The sequence below is a fragment of the Camelus ferus genome, chromosome 10 (assembly GCF_009834535.1).
Source record: "Camelus ferus isolate YT-003-E chromosome 10, BCGSAC_Cfer_1.0, whole genome shotgun sequence".
Taxonomy (NCBI): domain Eukaryota; kingdom Metazoa; phylum Chordata; class Mammalia; order Artiodactyla; family Camelidae; genus Camelus; species Camelus ferus.
Window position 1 is genome coordinate 65,902,190 of NC_045705.1, and position 21,218 is coordinate 65,923,407.

Consider the following 21,218-nt stretch of genomic DNA (forward strand, 5'->3'; position numbering starts at 1 on the left):
AATTACCCCTTCAGTTCCGCCCAGTGGACTCCGCTAGGTTGGCATCGCTTAGGTGTGCGCATGCGCCCAAGCACTTCTGCCTTTCGGATCGTCCCTACCCTTAGACCCGGACTCTGCGCACGCTCAAAGAGCTCTCCCGCTTCTCATCGCTCTACCGCCTCCCTGCGCTTGCGCATTCATGCCGCCAGGTTTTCCTTTTCCGGGTCCTGACTAGACTAGTCGGGCGCATGCGCTACTGCAGGTTGGCGGCTCGCGGCTCCTTCTTCCGGCCTCCCCCTTGGGCCGGCTCCCGCAAAAGCGGGGCGAGCGCAGAGTCAGAAGCGAGTGACCTGTGACCCCGGAAGTGGACCTCAGGGTCCCGGGGTTCTCCCCGGGCCGGAACCGAGGGAGCCGTCGCCTGTACCTCTGGAGCACCCACCCCACGCCCACCTCTGGATGCCGCCGACGGGTGCCCGGCCCGTGCCCCGCGCCTACCTGCCGGCCCGACCCTTGGGAGCAGTTCTGGGCCAGGGTTGGGGGCCCGGACCCCGCCCCTGATGCGGCTCCACCCCCGCGCCTGGGTCTCACACCGCTGACTGCCCCAGCCGGCCCCGCCCCCTGCCCGCACCCTCGCTCCACAGACCCCTCTCCCCCGCTGGGGGAGGCCATGGCGTGAGCGCAAGCCCCGACCCCGGGGCCTTCGGGCGCCAGGAGGGGCATGGGCCGGGGTCCGCCCCCATGAGGGTCCCGGGAGTGGGGCGCGCGCAGCAGCGGCGGGGCCATGGGGTCGCAGGTATTGCAGATCCTGCGCCAGGGGGTGTGGGCTTCGCTCACCGGCGGTTGGTTCTTCGACCCGCACCAGAGCACTTTCTCCAACTGCTTCCACCTTTATGTCTGGATCTTCCTGCTCACCTTTCCTTTCTTGCTGTACATGGTGAGACGCTGCCGCCACCTGTAACTCCCACCGGGGAAAGGGAGGGCAGATGTTACGGAGGGGTGCAACCTGGCAGAGATTCTGGACTGTGCTTTGGGCACTGGGATGTGGAAAGAGAACTCAATATAGAGTTTGGAGTGTATGGAGGAGAGGCCAAATTTTTCTTTTCCTGGCTTGGATGACCTTGAGCCCCTCACTTAATCTCTCTCTAGTTAGAAAGAAGGCAGGATGCCCTGACAGGGTATTTGTATCAGGTGCATGCAGGGGTGATGAAGTCTTCTTGTGAATTTGTGAATCCTAGCCTTGACTGTGGTAGTAGGGGGCAAGGCTGTGTGAAGAGGGACCTGACTTGCTGCTACTTCCAGGTCCTGCCCCCGAGCTTGATGGTGGCTGGTGTATACTGCCTTGTGGTGGCTGTCATCTTCGCTACCATCAAGACTGTGAACTATCGGCTGCATGCTATGTTCGACCAGGGCGAGATTGTGGAGAAGCGCAACTCTACCATGGGGGAGCCAGAGGAAGAGCCTGCCCAGGGGGACAGCAATCTGCCCAGGTGGGCGGGGGCAGGGCCTGTGCTGGGAACGGAGGTGCCTGGGTCTGAGCACTGGAGGATGGAGAAGGGGCTTAAGGAACACTGGCTCCATGAGTGGTTGAATGGTTCTGTGGTTGGCCCTGGACTTGTAAGGGAGACCCTTATGGAGGAAGGAGCGGTGGGGATGGTGGAGGAAGTACTACATGGAGAGCTAAAATTATTTCAAAGCTGATGTTCTTTTCCACTGCCAGGGACCCTGGAGTGGAGATGACAGTGTTTAGGAAAGTGAGTTCCACACCCCCTGTACGTTGTAGCTCTCAGCATTCTGTGTTTGGCTTCAACCAGGTCTCGGTGAGTAGTCCCAGCCCTCAGCCTTACCCACTCCTCTTCTGGGAGACCATCCCCAACATGGGTATGTCCTGAGCCTACTTTTTGTCTTGTTTGCTTCTTTATGCATTTCTTTATCTGCTCAGGAGTTGCTGCCCCGAATGGATGACTCTGGGCCCCTCAGAGGTACGTGGCTGCTGCTCAGGGCTGAAGGTGGTGGTGTGGAACAGGGGATGGCATGTGGATGCCTCGAGGTCCTGCTGACGCCTCTGGGCCATGGTTGCAGACATCAAGGAGCTGGTGCGGGAGCAGGGCAGCAACAACGTGATTGTGACCTCAGCCGACCGAGAGATGCTGAAGCTAAGCTCACAGGAGAAATTGAGTGAGTGGGCATGATTGGCAGGGGCTTGAGGGGAAGACTAGCTGTCTTGTCTTTGAGTCACCCCAACTTTTGTACCCGTGGTGCTCTCTTTGTTCTCTTAGATGGGGCCTTCTCAATGTCCTGCCCCACTTGGGCTCTCGGAAGGCAGGGGCCATAGGACCCCCCCTTAGTTATCGGTTCCTTTTCTCTTTTTCTGTCTTTCTGTCTTCTGATAGTTGGAGACCTTCCCCAGACGCCCCCGGGGGCTGCCCCAGACCCATCTCTCCCCAGCACAGACTCATCAGAACGGTCTCCCTTGGCTGGAGATGGAGCCCCCTGGAGTGGGAGCAGTGTAGCTGACACTCCCATGAGCCCCCTGCTGAAGGGGAGCCTCAGCCAGGAGCTGAGCAAGAGTTTCCTGACCCTGACCCGGCCTGACCGGGCCCTGGTGAGGACTAGCAGTCGACGGGAACAACGCCGGGGAGCAAGCGGCTACCAGCCCCTGGACCGGCGGGGCTCAGGGGAGCCCACACCCCAGAAAGCTGGCTCCTCAGATTCCTGCTTCAGCGGCACTGACAGGGAGACATTGAGCAGCTTCAAGAGCGAGAAGACCAACTCGACCCACCTGGACAGCCCCCCTGGTGGGCAAGCTCCCGAAGGCAGCGACACAGACCCACCTTCTGAGGCTGAGCTGCCCGCCTCACCTGATGCCGGAGTCCCCTCAGATGACACACTGCGTTCCTTTGACACAGTCGTAGGAGCAGGGACACCACCAGGCCCAGCAGAGCCGCTCCTGGTTGTGCGGCCCAAGGACTTGGCCTTGCTGCGGCCTAGCAAACGGCGGCCGCCCATGCGAAGACAGTCCCCCGCTGGCCGTGCCCCTCGGCGGCCATTGCTTGAAGGCGGGGGCTTCTTCGAGGATGATGACACCAGCGAGGGCAGTGAACTGAGCCCGGCCTCCAGCCTCCGATCCCAGCGCCGCTACAGCACTGACAGCTCCTCTTCCACGTCCTGCTATTCCCCCGAGAGCTCTCGGGGTGCAGCAGGAGGGCCCAGAAAACGACGGGCCCCCCATGGGGCTGAGGAGGGGACTGCTGTGCCCCCCAAGCGGCCCTATGGGACCCAGCGGACGCCTAGTACGGCCAGTGCCAAAACACATGCCCGCGTGCTGAGCATGGATGGGGCCGGGGGTGATGTCCTCAGGGGCCCCCTGGCTGGCTCCAAGGCTGAGCTGGAGGCCCAGGCCGGGGTGGAGCTGGCTGCTGGTGAGCCTGCTGTGCTGCCTGCTGAGGCCCGTAGGGGACCTGCTGCCAACCAGCCTGGCTGGAGGGGGGAGCTGCAAGAGGAAGGTGCTGTGGGGGGAGGTGAGTGCTGGTTCCAGAGCTGGGAGGGAAGCGAGCTAGATAGGAGCTTGGCTTTGGGTGGGGGCAGCTGGAGTGGACCTGGTCAGAGTCGGGTCAGCCTCTGTCTCAGGCAGCAGACAGACATGGACTCAGTGAAGTTGTCTGCCAAACATCTCAGGTAATCAGGGCTCCAACAGTGAGGAGACCAAGGCAGAGGGATCTCAGGCACCTGGCTCCGGGTCCTGCAGTTAGCACCTGAAGCCTTCTGGGCCAGCAGCCGGACAGGGCGAGTGACGTTGTCCTTCTCTCCAGCTGTGGAAACAGGCCCGAGAGCTTAGGTGACCTGGCTGGGCCATAGAGCCAGGATGGGGTTGGACTAGGCTGGACCTTTAGCTCCAATCAAGAGCATCTGATCCTGCAAACCTTCCCCAGGCTCTGTCCAAGCCTCAGTCACTTATACTTGGGGTCTCTCTCTGGGCAGTTGCTGAAGAGACTGGCAAGCGGGACCGCTCGAGCAACGTAAGGCGGACCCAGGCGATTCGGAGGCGTCACAATGCTGGCAGCAACCCCACCCCCCCAGCCTCTGTCATGGGCTCACCACCCAGGTGAGCACCTGCTAGCTGCTTAGAAGTGGGTGTGGGGGCCAGCCAGCCCTAGACGGTGCTGACCCATGAACTGACCCCTCCCCAGCAGCCTGCAGGAGGCTCAGCGGGGCCGGGCTGCCTCCCACTCCCGGGCGTTGACGCTGCCCTCTGCCCTGCACTTCGCCTCCTCGCTGCTGCTCACCCGGGCTGGAGCCAATGTGCACGAGGCCTGCACCTTTGATGACACTTCCGAGGGTGCTGTGCACTACTTCTACGACGAGAGTGGTGAGCCCTTCCCTGGGTCCAGTGGCTGAGCCTCTGATCCCTGCTAACCAAGCGCTCTTTCCGTCCCGCTGAGGGTCATCATCCCAGCAGGGGCGCTCGCTCTGTTGGATGCTTGCTAGCCCCCCTCGGCCCCATGGTGAGCACTTAACTAGCTCTTGACCTGCTGGCCCTTTCCTCTCCAGCTCTTGGTACCCAGGCATTGGGCTGCCGTCCAGGGGAACACAGCACGGGGTTCTTCCCACTTGATGGCCCTGGTGCCCTTGTGGGTTGGGCCTCAGTGCCCCTGTCCCTGACAGGCTGCCTTGTGTTCCACACCCCTGCCCCAGGTGTGCGGCGTTCCTATACCTTCGGACTGGCCGGAGGTGGCTATGAGAACCCTGTAGGGCAGCAGGGGGAGCAGGCAGCCAATGGAGCTTGGTAAGTCTCTAGGCTTGGGCTTTTCTGGCACAGTGGCCAGTCGGCTGCCATTTCTGGGGGATTTTCTCTCTCCCTTCTTTGGGCTGGGACAGGGGCAACTCGGACCTCTAGGAGGAGAGAAGGGTGGGCAGCGGTGAAGGGCTGGTCTGCAGGGATCCCTTGGGCCCCTGGCTCCATGGCATCTCCAAGCAGGAGGCTTCCAGGGCCTTCCAGGAAGCCCACGACCTGGGAGGGAGCCTCCTTTGAACACCCCTGTGCTCCTTCTGGGTATTTGAGCAGCCCCCTCAGGCCCCCAGTCACGACTTGGCCTTGGCCTTGACCCCACCACTTTCCATGGCTTGCCAATAGCTGACCCTCATGGCTGCTGTTCCCACAGGGACCGCCATTCACATTCCTCCAGCTTCCACTCAGCTGATGTCCCTGAGGCAGCAGGAGGCCTGAACCTGCTACAGCCGCGGCCCGTGGTCCTGCAGGGCATGCAGGTGCGCCGAGTGCCCCTGGAGATCCCGGAGGTGAGGAGCCAGCGGCCAGGGAAGGACCTGCAGGAGGGGGCAGTGGTGGGGGGCAGACCACTGAGCACTTGCCCAGGTGCCAGGACAGACAGGTTGCTCTGAGTGAGGGCTCCAGGGGCCCTAAGGTAGCTGTTCTGACCTTTGATGTTGGGCATGGGGCGCATAGGCCCTGGACCTGAATGGCTCAAGGAGTCGCTTATTTACTTATTCAACAAATGTATGTGGAATAGCTTCTTTACCCTGGTAGGGCCCACAATTAGCGGGGACAATGGGTGTTAGCAGTGACACCTGCAGAAAGGCCAGCTGATGGCAGTGCTGCTCCCTGTCCTGGGCAACTGGTGTGGGGGATTGCTCGGGGAGCTCTGTTCCAGCTAGTCGTCTCGGCAGTTACTAATAGTGCCGCCTTTTGCTCTGAAAGTCCCAATTTGGACAATAGCTTACGCAATTAGCTAAAAAAATTATAGAAATACTCAGAGTTTAATGCACAGACTGAGAGTTTAAAGAACATTCATAACAGTAACACCCACACATCTAACACCCAGGACCACAGAGAGACTACGGGCAGCACCCAGAAGCCCCATGTGCCCCTTCCAGATGTGTTTATTCTCCTTAACTGTCATAGGGAATAGCAGTGTTGTCCTTAAACAGCTGGTCACCTCCAGAGGCAGGGGCCGTGCTGCTTTGACTCTCCATTGTGTCCCCAGAGCCCAGCACAGGGACAGGCCCATAATTGTATCTGATAAATACTTGTAAATTAAAGACGCAGGAAGCCCAAAGAGTTTAAGTAGTTGGCCCAGGGTCTCACAGCACTGGCATTGGCATCTAGGCCTGTCCTCAGGGCCAGCACTCTGTGTGCTCCAGGCTAGGCCTGTCCTATCTGGGTGACTGATGGCCCTGGGACGAGGGTGATATTGATGCTGGGTCTGGAAGGATAAGGTGGATTTCACTGAGCCCAAGAAGAGGTGTGAGATGCTTAAGTGGGGAAGACAGACACAGGAGCTAGTAACTCTGGCTCCTGGCAGCTCCAGAGGTCCCTACAGCCCTTGATCCATGTCCTGGGAACCTGGAGAAAAGAGCAGGCCCTTGGATGGAGGATCAGGCAGGGCATGGGGCCACTAGATGGTGGGGACTTTGTGTTGACCAGCCAGTGTGTGCTGTTGGGAGGGGTGGCAGTGGATCACATGGGGGGGCGCGGGGCTGATGGCCGCGGCCGTGGGGACCGCAGTTTGACCTGCTGGACCAGGACTCCCTGCACGAATCCCAGGAGCAGACGCTGATGGAGGAAGCGCCACCCCGGGCCCAGCACAGCTACAAGTACTGGCTTCTTCCTGGTCGCTGGACCTCTGTGCGCTATGAGCGACTCGCTCTGCTGGCCCTGCTGGACCGGTTAGTACTCACCCACCTCGGCCCCCAGTCCTTGATCATCCCTGGCCTTCTGAGCTCTGAACGTGTGGAGGTCATCATGGCATTAGAGAACCTAACTGTTGGGGTCACTGAGGGTGCCTAGGGGGCTGGAGTCTGCAGTGGGATTTATGTTCCTCTGGGTGCAAAGGAGTAGTGTAGTGGGTCATGCTGTGGTCACTCGCTCCCAGAGCTTTGCTCAAGACATCATTTCCGTTCAGCGTGTTGTTTTTTATTTGCTTCTGTGTTAGATCCAATTAAATTGAATCTTGTAGTCAAAAAGCTAGCGAACCGTTTGTCTCAGCTTTCCCATTTTCCAAGAGGACACTGAGGCCCAGGAAGTCAGAGGAGTCAGGTGATGTTTATTGTCTGGGTGATGATTTGGGCCTGGAACCTGTGTCCTGGCTTCCCGTGCTTTGGATTCCTCTCTGCCCTGTGACTGATGTTGGCTGGGCATTGCCTGCGTGCATAGAATGTAGGAACCAGAGATGGGCAAATCCCAGGGCGGTGGCACCTGGAGTCCTCGGGGTCCTCTGAGGTGGCAAAGATTGGGATTGAGATGCAGGGTGGCAACCTGGTGCTGCCCCGAGAGGTCACGGGTCTGGATCCTCAGGGTGACGGCTGGCATGGGCACAGGCCCGGATGTGGGCCTTTGTGGCTGGGTCCTGTCCCCACCCTGAACCCCTGGCCCTGTCAGCGGGTGAGAAAGGAGGTGGGCTCTGACCCTGCTGTCTCTCCAGGACTCGGGGGCTGGTGGAGAACATCCTCGGTGTCGGCCTGAGCAGCCTTGTCGCCTTCCTGGGCTACCTGCTGCTGCTCAAGGGCTTCTTCACCGACATCTGGGTCTTCCAGTTCTGCCTGGTCATCGCCTCCTGCCAGTATTCCCTGCTGAAGGTCAGGCGTGGCTCCCTGGGTCTCCTTCCCTCCTACCTCTTCCCAGATGCCCTCTTCCCTGGACCCGTCTTGAATGGGTTGAGCTAGAAAGCAGATCAGATGCTTTAGATCCCCTGCAACCACCGCCATCTTACAAATGAGAGAATTAAGGCTCAGAATAGTTTAGGGTCCTTCCCTGGTCACTCATAGCAGCCCAGGTATGGAATTGAACTGGTCCTGGGGCCTCTGACCCTCCCGTGGGTGCTGGCTCTTGTTGCTAATGTAGCTCCTGTCTCTTCCAGAGTGTCCAGCCTGATGCCGCATCTCCCATGCATGTGAGTCCCAGCAGAGCATCACCTCTCCCCAGGGGACTCAGGCCTGGGCCCTGGGCCGGGCTGAGACCAGGTGGGGAGGGGTTTGGGTTGTGGAGAGGCAGGCCTCCCTCACCACCCCCATCACCCCCAGATCATTGGTCTTTCTGCCCCCACCCTGCCAAGCTTTCTGTCTTGGACCCAGGGCCAGGCCTGGGGCACATGAGTGTGCATGAGCCTGTGTGTGCATGTGCAAGCAGGGCGTTCAGTGGGGGAGGCCCGACTCCTCACAGGCCCCCTCCCCAGGGCCACAACTGGGTGATCGCGTACAGCCGGCCCGTCTACTTCTGCATCTGCTGTTTGCTCATCTGGCTGCTGGACGCCCTGGGCTCAGCTCAGCCCTTCCCGCCCGTCTCCCTCTATGGCCTCACACTCTTCTCTGCCTCCTTTTTCTTCTGTGCCCGTGATGTGGCCACTGGTAAGACTGGGCAGCATTGAGGTTGCTTGAGGGAGCGAGGCCTCAAGGGTGGACCAAGGTGCAGCCTGCAGGCTGACCGGGCCTTTGCTTTTTCTCTGTCCCCTCCCTGCTAGTGTTCACCCTGTGCTTCCCATTCGTCTTCCTCCTGGGCCTCCTGCCCCAGGTCAACACCTGCCTCATGTACCTGCTGGAACAGATAGACATGCACGGCTTTGGGGGCACAGGTATGGGGCCCACGGGTGGCTGAGGGGTCAGGATGCTGTGTGGGGCCCAGGAGGGGCCATGGGTTAGGTCTGCAGCTCTAGCCTTTCACTGAGTCTTTTCCTGCATCTACGTCTTGGATTCTGGGACCCCATCTCTTACCCTCTCTCTCCTCCTCCCCTAGGCAAGTGGTTTAAACCTGAGCGTGCCAGGAGTCCCAAAGGCCTCTCTGGGCTGGGGAAGCAGACAACAGTGGGCTGGACACAAGTTCCAGGGGTGGTTAGCCTCTGGGAGTTGAGGGGCAGCAGGAGGCGGTGAGGTGGGGTGTCAGCAGGCAGGAGTTGGGCTTTACTTGCTGTTTCTCACCCCGCAGCCGCCACCAGCCCGCTCACTGCAGTCTTCAGCCTCTCCCGCAGCCTGCTGGCTGCTGCCCTGCTCTACGGCTTCTGCCTGGGCGCCATCAAGGTAGGGGTGACCTGTATGGTGGGGGGCATGCTGAAGCCCAGGGGGGTGGTTGGGACCGAGCTGTGACATGGACTCAGCAGTGGCTTCTCCCACGGCAGGGGTGGGGGTACCCCCACCCCCATGCTTATCCTCATCTCCCCTGACCAGCATGGGTTCTCTCCCCAGACTCCTTGGCCAGAGCAGCACGTCCCTGTCCTCTTCTCCGTCTTCTGTGGCCTCTTGGTGGCGCTGTCCTACCACCTGAGCCGGCAAAGCAGTGACCCCACCGTGCTCTGGTGGGTGCCTGCACGTGCCTGTCTGTGTGCGTGCGTGCGTGCGTGCGTGCGCGTGTCTGCATGGCAAGGGTTTGGTCGGGGGGTGTCTCTAGGTCTGTGCATGTGCCTGTCACCACCTGACCCTGGGCCTGTGGGAGGAGGGGCAGCCTCCCCAGGCCCAGGCCCCTGACTTTTCTCACCTACCCCAGGTCTCTGATCCGGAGCAAGCTTTTCCCTGAGCTGGAGGAACGGAGCTTGGAGACAGCCCGTGCCGAGCTCCCAGACCCACTGCCAGACAAGATGCGCCAGTCAGTGGTGAGGGCCCAGAGTTCAGGATTCTAGTCTTGGGTTGGAGGTCTATGAGGGGGTGTGGTCAGCCACTTGATGACAGGGACACCCAAGCTGGTGTTTCCCGGCCCCGCAGCGTGAAGTCCTGCACTCTGACCTGGTGATGTGTGTGGTCATTGCTGTGCTCACCTTTGCCATCAGCGCCAGCACCGTCTTCATTGCCTTGAAGGTTCGTGTGGAACAGGCTCACCCGCCCCCCCCCCCCACCTTTTGCCAGATCCTGTGGGCCCTGGGCAGCCATGGTCTCGTGTCCTTCTTGGACCCCTGTGGTCCCTTGGTCTGCTCCCCTTAGCTGAGACTCCCATATCTCCCTCTTGCAGTCAGTGCTGGGTTTTGTGTTGTATGCTCTGGCTGGGGCCGTGGGCTTCTTCACACATTACCTACTGCCACAACTCCGCAAGCAGCTGCCATGGTTCTGCCTGTCACAGCCTGTGCTGAAGCCACTGGAGTATAGCCAATACGAAGTGCGTGGTGAGTGCCCTCCTCCCCGCAAGCTGGGACCCCTCTGCCCCTCCTGCCCCCAGCAGTGGACCTGCAGCCTGTCAAGAGCATGGTCTGTTCAGCTCAGAGTGCCAGCAGGGGGCAGCCTCTGCCCACCCCGCCCTGTCTGCACTGGTGCTGACCCTGTGGCCCTTTCACTGCTCTCTGTACCCTCCCCTGCCCTCTGTGCCCGACTCAGCCCTTGCCTCGCTCTCACTCTGCCTGCTCTGCCCTTTTCCTGCCCACCTTGTGGTCTCTAAGGAGATGGAAAAAGTAGAATCCTAGAGCCATAAAGGAATCTGTTGTCCAGAATTACAAACTGGCTACCCGTGAACTAGATCAGCTTGGCACATGTTTTTACTTGGATTGTGCGACAAAAACACCCTTGTGCCTGTGTTTAAACCTCTGGATTTGTTACTCAAAGGTCCACGGGCCTTCTTAAACGAAGGATTTTTCCTATTGGGCCAGCATCCCCTTGTGGCTACAGTCAGCGGGCGCCAAGTGGCAGTGGCCCCTTCAGAAGAGCCCTGCAGCTCAGGATCTCTGTGCGCTTGGGCCTCACCCAGCCTTCCTGACTCCGGTGGACATCTGAGATGTCCTCGGCAGCCTTGCTTTCACAGACAGCTAAATGGGCAGAGCACTGGCCCTAAGTCCCCGACACCCCCTACCTGGGCCTGGTCTCCCTCATTTGAACTGTCAAAGATCAACCCCGCCCCCTCACCTGCTCAAAGTCTCCAGGGACCCAGAACAGCACATCCCCTTGTCCTGTGGGCTGCCCTCCCTCCAGGTCCCCTTGGAGAGCACACCTGTCCTGGCCTTGTGGTGGGGGGAGTATGGAGGGCCAAGTGCTAGCCAGCAGTCCCACCTCCCCACTTGCTGTCTCAGGTGCCGCCCAGGTGATGTGGTTTGAGAAGCTGTACGCGGGCCTGCAGTGCGTGGAGAAGTACCTCATCTACCCTGCTGTGGTGCTCAACGCCCTCACAGTGGATGCCCACACTATCGTCAGCCACCCGGACAAGTTCTGTCTCTAGTGAGGACCGCTGGCCCCCTGGCCATCCCAGCATTTACATCCCAGTGTGACACATGGGGAAACGGAGGCCCAGAGAGGGAAGGAGACCTGCCTCAGTTGCCCAGCAAGCTTAAGTAGGACTCCAAGTTCTGACACCCTTTCCATTGAAGCAGCTGCCTCTTGGAAAGCATGTGTGTCCCTCCAATGAGTCTAACGGGGGTGACCTCTTGAGAGAGCAGTGACTAAGAGTCACTGGCCCAAAAGAGCAGGGTCCATATCTGCAGAGCTTAGGCAAGGGCTGGTGAGATGGGCACCCACACCCACTGCCCCAAGTCTCCGCCTGCCACCTAACGCCTGCCCCTCGCCCATAGCTGCCGGGCGCTGCTGATGACTGTGGCTGGGCTGAAGTTGCTGCGCTCAGCTTTCTGCTGCCCACCCCAGCAGTACCTGACCTTGGCCTTCACCGTCCTGCTCTTCCACTTCGACTACCCGCGCCTCTCCCAGGGCTTTCTGCTCGACTACTTCCTCATGTCCCTGTTCTGCAGCAAGGTGAGCTGGTGGCCGTGTTGCAGACTCTAGGTGGTGCAGCTGGAGCAGAACTCTTCTGCCTCAGTGGGGGAACCTTCCCTGGGGGCCTTGGTCCTTGTAGCACTGCTCCACATTAGCCCCTCTGTGGGCCTCTGCAGCAGCTCCTCCAGGAGCAGTGAGCAAGCTGAGGTTTAAAGAGGGGAAGTAACTTGCCTCAAGTCTCCTGGAGAATTGGTGGCCGGCCAGGATTTGAACAAAGGACCATTCCCCAGCACTGTCCTGGAGGCCTGCAGTGGTGTCTGCAAGGGTGCCCCAGCTCAGGCCTGAGCTTTCATCTTTCTCACATGGGCACTCTAGTCTGGTTTCTGGTCTGACCCAGGATGGTGGAGATCCAGACATCCAGGAGATGTCCCCCTTGGAGGGCAGGGCCTATGACTCTCAACTCACAGTACCACAGTGGAGGCCTGGCCTCACTGAGTCACTGGCAAGACCTGAGCAAGTCATTTACCTATTCTGTCTTCTGTGAGCCTCAACTTTCCCATCTGGGAAATGGGACAGCAGTAAGAGGCTCTCAGGGTGGTTATATGAATTAAATGGCTAATGCTCACTAGAGTGGTTGCTTTGTCTAGTATTGGGTTCTTTGAGGCAGGTCGAGAGAGGAGTGGCTGGGAATGATCTTGAGCTTGACTCCCATGTGGGCAGCCAGTGGGGTAGCCCCAAGGCTCTGAATGGGTACTTGGTAGACCCCTGCTTCTGTGAGTGGCCTATGTATCTTGAACTTTCTCCCCTGTCCATCCTGCAGCTGTGGGACCTGCTGTACAAGCTGCGTTTTGTGCTGACCTACATCGCACCCTGGCAGATCACCTGGGGCTCGGCTTTCCACGCCTTTGCCCAGCCCTTCGCTGTGCCCCGTATCCGGCCTGCTACCCACTGCCTGGGTGGGGGTGTGCAGGGAGGGCCGTGGACTGGGAGAGGGGTTGCCGGGCGGGTTGGCAGGGGCAGAGGAAGGGTGAGAGAGGCCAGGGACAGTCCTGTGTGCCTGCCACCTCCTTGACTCGGGCCCAGACTCGGCTATGCTGTTCATTCAGGCCCTGCTCTCCGCGCTCTTCTCCACGCCACTCAATCCCCTGCTGGGCAGCGCGGTCTTCATCATGTCCTACGCGCGGCCCCTCAAGTTCTGGGAGCGTGACTACAAGTGAGTCTCGTGGACATGGAAGCGAGTGCCTGATGCGTTGCTCAGAGGGACTTGGGAGAGGAGCGAGGTGGCTGGATGAGGAGAGTCGCTGGGGGAGAGGAAGGGTTTGGAGCCCAGGCTGGATTTGGCACTGTGAGGGCCCGCAGTTCAGGTGTGAGTGCCGGGCATGGCGAGCCAACCCAGAGAGGGCACTACACCCTGGGCTTCCTGGCTGCGTGGTCCTGGGTGTGTCCACTCATGTCCCTGAGACTCAGCCCCCGCTGTGTAATGGGGCTGTTGTGGCATCTGCCTGAGAGCACAGGGTTGTGGGCTCAGGAAGGACATGGTGGGGGGCCAGCGGGAACTGTCACCTGAACCCTCGGCAGCCTCGCCCTCTTGGCTGACTTTGTTGTCGCTCTCTCTTTGGACAGCACTAAACGTGTGGATCATTCCAACACCCGCTTGGTCACACAGCTGGACCGGAATCCTGGTGTGTACCTGGCCATCAGGGGCCTTTGGGGTGGGACCTTCCTGGAGAGGGAACTTTGCTCACTTGCCGCTTCGCCCGTGTGTCCATCTCTCCCGGGCCCCAGGCGCTGACGACAACAACCTCAACTCTATCTTCTACGAGCACTTGACTCGCTCGCTGCAGCACACGCTGTGTGGGGACCTGGTGCTTGGCCGCTGGGGCAACTACGGCCCTGGCGACTGCTTTGTGCTGGCCTCCGACTACCTCAACGCCCTGGTGCACCTCATTGAGGTCGGCAATGGCCTTGTCACCTTCCAGCTGCGTGGCCTGGAGTTCCGGGGTGAGCTGCGGGCCAGGGCCAGCCGCAGGGCGCTGCATGTGCTAGTGTGAGGGCTAGGATATACCCCTGCCCTGTCCCAGTTTGCTGGGGACCTTGAGCAAGGTACTCTTCCTCCCCAGGCCTGGCTGTCTCAGTCTGAGCAGTGAGGTGGCAGGGGTGACTTTGGCAGGTCTGTAGCGAACAGGCTGCTCCAGTGAAAGCTGGGGCCTGGAGTGCTGGGTTCTCCCGCCAACTCCCACTGGCCTGCCCTGTGCTCTCAGGTCTGGCCCAGGTTGGGTGCCACACATAAGCCTCAGCAAGTCAGCTGGCTCCTTGCCCTCAGGAAGGAGATGCTTGGCAGATGCCAGCTTCGGAAGAGGACTCCCAAGTGCAGAGGGGCTCTAAACACAGCTTGGAAGGACCATGAACCTGAGTTTTAGTCATTTTCTCTATAAATGAGGGATCAGACCCTGTCCACCACCCACCTCACTCCACCCCCACCCCACTTCCACCCCACTGTGGCCCCTGCGAGTTAGGAGGAGAAAGGGGCTCATTTGTTAACCCATTTGTTTAGGTACTCCCGCAGCATCCCCATGGAGGGTGAATGGTGGGAGACCTCCAGCACCCTGCCTGGGTAGTCTGGGGAGCTGACAGGCAGGGATGTCCTCATGGCCCCCTGACTGGGCATCCTTTCCCTGCAGGTACATACTGCCAGCAGCGTGAGGTGGAGGCCATCACAGAGGGCGTGGAGGAGGATGAGGGCTGCTGCTGCTGCGAGCCTGGCCACCTGCCAAGGGTCCTATCCTTCAATGCTGCCTTCGGGCAGCGCTGGCTGGCCTGGGAAGTGACGGCCAGCAAGTACGTGCTGGAGGGCTACAGCATCAGTGACAACAATGCCGCCTCCATGCTACAGGTCTTCGACCTCCGCAAGATCCTCATCACCTACTACGTTAAGGTACGGCAGGGGTCCCCGCTGTAAGTGCTCGCAGGCCAGGAGCATCCCAAATGCCATCTTCTGGATTTTCGGGAGCCTGTTTTGCCCAAGGGAAGCAGAGGCCTCAGAGAGTTTAAGCATTCTCCAAAGTGCCAGCGCTAAAACATTGGGCTCGAAGGCCTGTATGACTCTGACAGTGGGGTGCCTGGGATGGGGGCTTCCTTTCACCCTCCTCCAGGAGGCTTGCCTTGGGCAGTGAGTACTGGGGGCAGATGGGCAGCAAGTGTATAGGTCTTACTGGGCTTCTGGTCCTGGGAGGGGCATTCCTGAGGCCAGCCTTCTAGACCACCAGCCCCCACCCCTTGCCCCACAGTGATGCTAAAAGTGGTGGCATTAACGACAGTTTTAGGAGCAGCTGCTAAGCAGTGGTGCTTACCGAGAGGTGGGCTCTGCCAGGCACCTCCCCTGAGCTGGGTAAAGCCCACACCCTCCAGGAGAGGCCTCACTGCCTCAGATGTGGGGATTGGCTTGCAGTGGGGAATAGGACTTGCTGGAGGCCTCAAAATCAGGAGAAAGTGGCAGAGCTAGCTTAGCCCAGGCTTGGGCCTCCCTGTCTCAGTCTGGGCACTCCAAGCCAGGACTGAGGGTCTTGAGGCCTGTTGGGGGTGGAGAGAGTTGGTGAGAACAGTGTGGGGTCCAGAAGGAGCCCTGGACTGGATTCTAGGAAGCCAGCAACATCACCTCCCTTGCTATGCCTCAGTTTACCCCCTTAAGAAGCAGGGATTATCTCAGTCCTGTGAGATGGCAAGGACGATGAGGGCACTACAGGAGGGGGGTGCGCAGAGGTCACAGTCCAGGTCTCCTCATGCTCTCTTAGCATCTGCCCTGAGGCTCGTGTGTGGGGCCAGGAGCGTGACTTGTTGGAGCCCAGGTGAGCCTGCCCACCTGAGGTTCTCTCCAGGGCAGTCCTGTGCATCCCCTAGCTGTCCTTTTGTTGCCAGTGGGCACCCCGTCTGTGTCACACGTCAGAGAAACTACTTTGCTGTCTTTTCCATCTAGTCATCCACTCCTAGGGAAGGGTTTATGAGCCCCCCACTCTTCATTTTCACCAGGATAGAGACTGTGGTCCAGAAAGAGACATCCCTAGCCCCAGGTCACCCAGGGGTGACGATGCTGTCCACCCTCCTCTCCCATCTTGAGAGAGATTCTCCTGCCCAGGCCACCCCACTGCCTCCCTCGAGCCCGGCTTAAGGCTGGCATAACCTCACGGCTGTGCAGCAGGCCCCAGCCAAGCCCTGCCTGGCAGACTGAGATGAGTACCACCCCACCAAGTTTCTCGTCCCAAGGGGAAGCCGACTTGCTGCAATTGCCTCAAAAGCTGGGCGGAATCAGGGCCACGTAGAGGTGCCTGGAGGACCCAGGGAAGATTCTGCCCAAGATGGAGTGTGGGATGAAGTTTGAAAGGATGAATTCGGGCTGCTGAGGGTGGGGCTTAGGGGGAAGTCAGGTGTGCAGGGCAGCCCCCTGGGCCTGGGGCAGTTCAGGGATGTGTCCCATGTGGCAGACCAGGCAGAGCCCTCCGTGTGCCACTTTGGTCCCTCTCGGTGCCTCCCACCAATCCTTTCCCGGGAGTCACTAAGTGCAGTTGGGTGAGAGATTCAGTCCAACCCCTCCGCCCCGACATCCATCTGCAGCTGAAGCCTTGGGGTCCTCTCAGCATTCCTAAGCCCAGGCATGTTCATTATGCTGCGTGGTACTTTCAGCAACCCCTGAAAGAGGCAGGCCCGTGTAATTAGCCCCTTTTTCAGTTGAGGAAACTGAGACTCACAGACCCATGCTTGCAGTGAGGTCGGATGAGGGCAGAAAAGGTGCCGCCGTCGTGAGGCTTGTGAAGGTTCAGTGAGCAGAGTCACGCTCCCAGCAGATGCTGGCAGGCGGGAGCTGTTGCTCCTGAGAACCACTCTGAGGGCTGGGTCTCAGGCTTGCTGGTTTCACAGAACACAGTAGAGGTGGTGAAGGTTAGTGGAGCAATTTCTCTGCTGGGCCATCTCCTCCCCCGACCCCCAAAGGTTTATTCTCCTGGTTCTTCCTGGGGGCTGTGGTGGTGCCCAGACTGTGGAGACGTCCTCTGAGCAAGACCAGTCTGCAGCCAGTCTGCCTGGGGCCCAAAGCTGCCCCCCAGCCCTCCTACCCTCTTCACCCTGTTAGGCTCCTGGTCCTTCTTCCTCTTGGTAAGGGGCACCCAGCCCTCTCTTGACTGCTCACCCACTTGCCACAGCCAAGGTAATGCTGAGGCCAAGGTCTCAGCCACTAGGCAAACCCTCATGTGCTGGGAACTGAACTGATGAGGCCCCACCTATAACCATGGCCCCAGGTCCCTGCACCTCCCACAGCTCTTTGAGGCCCTTGGCTCTTCCTGGCTTGTACTGTGGCCATTTTGCCCAGGCTCTTGGCCTCTCCATAACTTACCAAGGCCACCCTGCTAGACACCCCTACTGCCTAGGTTCCCTCTGTTCATAGCCACCTGCACCACCCTCCCCAGCTCTGAACTTCCCACCCTTACCCAGGCAGAAGACCAACCCCACTGGCTCCATCCCAGGGCAGCACATGGAATCCCGGTGACCTTACTGGCTGCCAACTGCCAGCCTCACACTGCCTGTCCATCCTAGCTCGGCCAGCTACCTACCTTCCAAAACCGCCTCTCCATTTGCTTAAACCCCTGCTTCAAAACCAGCAGAATCTCTTAAGGTCCTGGAGCCCCTAACTTTGGGCAAAGATGCTGTGCTTTTGGCTTTTAAAACCTTGTGGCTGTCATACTTCAGCTGCCTAAGGGCACCCATGATCTAGGGGCACCCCACTGACCTACAGGCAGCCCCACTACCTTAGTCTGACCTTCCAAGGCCTCTGAGATCTGGATCCTACAGCATCATAGTGTTGAAGGTCCCAGGGTTCCAGCCCCAGCTCAGTCTGCCCTGCTTTGTAACCTCAGGCAAGTCTGTTGTCTGTCTGAGCCTCAGTTCCCCTGATTAACAGGGCAGGCATTGTAAGCCCTTGTCCCGGTGCAGCACCCACCAGTGGATGCTCCATCAGGAAGGTTGCTTCCTGCTGCTTTCGCCTTCCTCCTTTCTGGCCAAGTGAAGGGGAAACAGACTTGCCTGTGTGGCTTCAGGGAGTTGAGATGGGACACAGGATCAGTGTCCTAGGAAGCCGACTTCGGCTCAGTCTAAGGGAAAAAGAAGCCTCTTTACCCTGAAGCTGTCTCCTCCAGTAGCCAGGGTGAGGGCACTATCCCAGTCACTGACCCTAGCCTCTCCTCCCAGAGCATCATCTACTATGTGAGCCGCTCACCAAAGCTGGAGGCCTGGCTCAGCCATGAGGGAATCGCGACGGCCCTGCGTCCTGTGCGGGCACCTGGCTATGCTGACTCAGACCCCACCTTCTCGCTGAGCGTGGATGAGGACTATGACCTTCGCCTCTCCGGCCTCTCGCTGCCCTCCTTCTGCGCAGTACACCTTGAGTGGATCCAGTACTGTGCCTCCCGGCGCAGCCAGGTCCGGCCACCACTACCCTGGGGCTTCCTTCTCCCCCGTCAGTTTCCCCCGTCCCTGTGTGGGTTCTTCTTAACCCTCAGAGTCCCTCAGCCTGGGCCCCAGTCCCTACCTGAAGTTCCTGTCCCAGGTCTGAGCTGGGCTCTGGGGATGGGGGTCCTTGTGCCACAGCCTGTGGACCAGGATTGGAACTCGCCGCTGGTCACGCTGTGTTTTGGCCTGTGTGTGCTGGGCCGCCGGGCCCTGGGGACAGCCTCGCACAGCATGTCTGCCAGGTGAGTGCCTACAAGTCCACCCAGGCCTATCACTCTCCCTTCCTCCACCTCCATAAAGAGCTCTCAGGGGCCACATCAGCCCATCCATCTTCATGGGCAAGGCGTCTCCCCACTGTGACCTTACAGCTCCTCCCCACCCTGGGAGGGACACGGGCAGAGACTGACTGCCTTGGCAAGAAGGGAAAACAGACCCAGTGTGAAGAATGGTCTCCGCTCAGATCACTGCACAAAGAGCCAGAGCTCAGGTACCTGAGAGCCCTCCGTGTGTTCACTTCCCATCCTCCTCTTCCCCAGCCTGGAGCCCTTCCTCTACGGTCTGCATGCCTTGTTTAAGGGAGACTTCCGTATTACCTCCCCACGGGACGAGTGGGTCTTTGCCGACATGGACCTGCTTCACCGCGTGGTGGCACCTGGGGTTCGCATGGCCCTAAAGCTTCACCAAGTAGGGAGAGGTGTGCCCAGGCAGGGTGGGTTGGCCAGGGGGTGAAACCCATCCCCAGGGCAAGGGCCACTGCTCTCAGTCCTCCCGTCCTCCCCTCAGGACCACTTCACGTCCCCAGATGAGTACGAGGAGCCGGCTGCCCTTTATGATGCCATTGCAGCCAACGAGGAGCGCCTGGTCATCTCCCATGAGGGCGACCCAGCCTGGCGCAGCGCCATCCTCAGCAACACACCTTCACTGCTGGCATTGCGCCACGTCCTGGACGACGCCTCGGATGAGTACAAGATCATCATGCTCAACCGGCGCCACCTCAGCTTCCGTGTCATCAAGGTGGGGATGGCCCGCTTACCCAACCTGGCCCCCTTCCCTCCACTTTGACCTCCTGACCCCCGCACGTGGCCGCCCGCAGGTGAACCGGGAATGTGTGCGCGGCCTGTGGGCTGGGCAACAGCAGGAACTGGTGTTCCTGCGCAACCGCAACCCCGAGCGAGGCAGCATCCAGAATGCCAAGCAGGCGCTCCGCAACATGATCAACTCCTCCTGCGACCAGCCGCTGGGCTACCCCATCTACGTGTCGCCCCTCACCACCTCGCTGGCTGGCAGCCACCCCCAGCTGCGGGCGCTGTGGGGTGGCCCTGTCAGCCTGGGCGCCATCGCCCGCTGGCTCCTGCATAGCTGGGAGAGGTGAGCTCTGACCACCGCCTCCAGCCTGTGAGGCCAGGCTCACGGAGCAGGGAGCTGAGGAGGTCCTGAGATGAAGCAGCTCCCTCCCGGGTCTGACTGAGGAAGGGCTGGAGCCAGGAACGAGCCCCAGGACCAGGGCTGACCCAGCTGCACACGCACACCCACTTCAGCCAGAGTCGAAAGTGGTCTTTAGCCTAAAGTGCTGTTGATAATGTCTCCCTTAAACCCTGTAAAGTAGGTGACAAAACCTTTTAGAGACAGGGGCTCTGAGATGTTAGGTGACTTGTCCTGGATTAGAAACTCGTGCTTGTGAGGCCTTTGCACCCCCATCCCCACCCCTACCCACTTCTTTTCTGCCTCCTCTTCCCCAGGCTTCACAAGGGCTGTGGTGCCGGCTGCAATAGTGGCGGGAACATGGATGACTCTGACTGTGGTGGAGGCGGTGGCTTGACCTCTCTCAGCAATAACCCCCCCTTGGCACAGCCCACACCTGAGAACACAGCAGGTAAGCGGGCAAGGCCAGGCTGAAGTAGTGTGTGATGAGGGCAGCCTAGCTGACTGAGGTCTCTGCCCTCTTATCTGTCTCCCACAGGCGGTGGTGACCAGCCCCTCCCACCAGGCCCGGGCTGGGGCCCACGGCCCTCCCTGAGCGGCTCTGGTGATGGGCGCCCCCCTCCTCTGCTGCAGTGGCCGCCCCCTCGGCTCCCTGGACCATCTCCTGCTTCGCCTGCCCCCACTGAGGGTCCCCGGCCCTCAAGGCCCCCTGGCCCTGGTCTCCTTAGTTCTGAGGGTCCCAGTGGGAAGTGGACCCTGGGGGTTCGGAAGGGGCTGGGGGGATCCGAGGGGGAGCCAGCCTCAGGGAGCCCTAAAGGAAGCACCCCCAAATCTCAGGTAAGGGTCTTATGGAGGGTTGGGTCCCAGGCAGCTCAGGTCTGCTCTCCCACCAACTTGTCTTCCCTCCCTCAGGCACCCCTAGACCTCAGCCTCAGCCCAGATATCAGCACCAATGCCTCACCCCCCAGAGCAGCACAGGACATTTCTTGCTTGGACAGCAGTGCTCCTGAGAGTGGCACGCCGACTGGGGCTCCTGGCGACTGGCCTGTCCCTGCTGAGGAGCGAGAGAGCCCAGCTGCCCAGCCCCTGCTGGAGCATCAGTACTGAGTGGCCTGGTGCCCTCTGGGTCCCAGCCCAAGATTCAGTAACTTGGACCCTTGGCCTTTGGCCCTTTCTGCTGGACCACAGAACTGAGTGGCTTTGGCTCCCACATGTGAACCCTGACCTCTGGCTGTGTTAGCCAGAGCACCAGAACTGAGTAGCCCAGACCTCTGACCTTGACCCCTGATCTCTCATCCCTAATCCAGGGCCTGGGCTCCCCAAACTGAGGAAGGCAGCCTCCTAGCCAGGCCCTGAGAGCCAAACCCATGGGCTGGTCCCACTTCAAGCCCATGGCCAAGATTGACTTGGCCCCTCGGCCTACACTGCCTGCAGGGGCAGCCCCTTGGCCTGGACTTGGGGCTGAAATGTGGGAAGGGGGGGGTTGTTTTTCTTTTTTTTTTCTTTTTTTCTTTTTTTTTTTTCGTGCTTCAGAGACACCAGAATTAATAACACTATTTTTGATTTTGGTTGGTAGTTTCTTTTTTCTGGGGATGTTTGGGTGGAGGGTCAGGGTAGGTGAGCACAGAGGGATGCATCGGCTGTGGAGTTGGGTTATGATGGATATCAAAGTTAGACCAAGGTGGGGTTCAGGTAGG

The 21,218-nt window shown here is 59.8% G+C and overlaps 1 protein-coding gene across 6 annotated transcripts; it reads left to right on the forward strand.

Moving 5' to 3' along the window:
• Positions 1-53: 53 nt before the first annotated feature.
• Positions 54-21,089, forward strand: PCNX3 (pecanex 3). 6 transcript variants are annotated; one of them, XM_006179532.2, is made up of 35 exons: positions 63-913; positions 1,279-1,466; positions 1,697-1,796; positions 1,919-1,958; positions 2,059-2,154; positions 2,370-3,497; positions 3,958-4,081; positions 4,167-4,345; positions 4,672-4,762; positions 5,139-5,274; positions 6,539-6,660; positions 7,416-7,569; positions 7,851-7,883; positions 8,166-8,337; positions 8,451-8,561; positions 8,912-9,003; positions 9,169-9,278; positions 9,467-9,572; positions 9,682-9,774; positions 9,926-10,076; positions 10,971-11,115; positions 11,466-11,643; positions 12,425-12,533; positions 12,688-12,817; positions 13,228-13,286; positions 13,390-13,605; positions 14,286-14,539; positions 17,839-18,069; positions 18,238-18,341; positions 18,636-18,783; positions 18,883-19,113; positions 19,193-19,467; positions 19,839-19,972; positions 20,060-20,358; positions 20,434-21,089. In XM_006179532.2, exons 1-35 carry the CDS (start codon positions 761-763, stop codon positions 20,626-20,628), a joined length of 6,087 nt encoding a protein of 2,028 aa, XP_006179594.2. In that variant the 5' UTR covers positions 63-760; the 3' UTR covers positions 20,629-21,089. The 6 variants fall into 6 exon arrangements, with proteins under 6 accessions (XP_032345707.1, XP_032345708.1, XP_032345706.1 ...); XM_032489818.1 differs by having other exon boundaries at positions 169-913; positions 6,500-6,660; XM_032489816.1 differs by having other exon boundaries at positions 54-913; positions 4,170-4,345; positions 6,500-6,660; positions 20,060-21,089.
• The last annotated feature ends 129 nt before the right edge of the window (positions 21,090-21,218 follow it).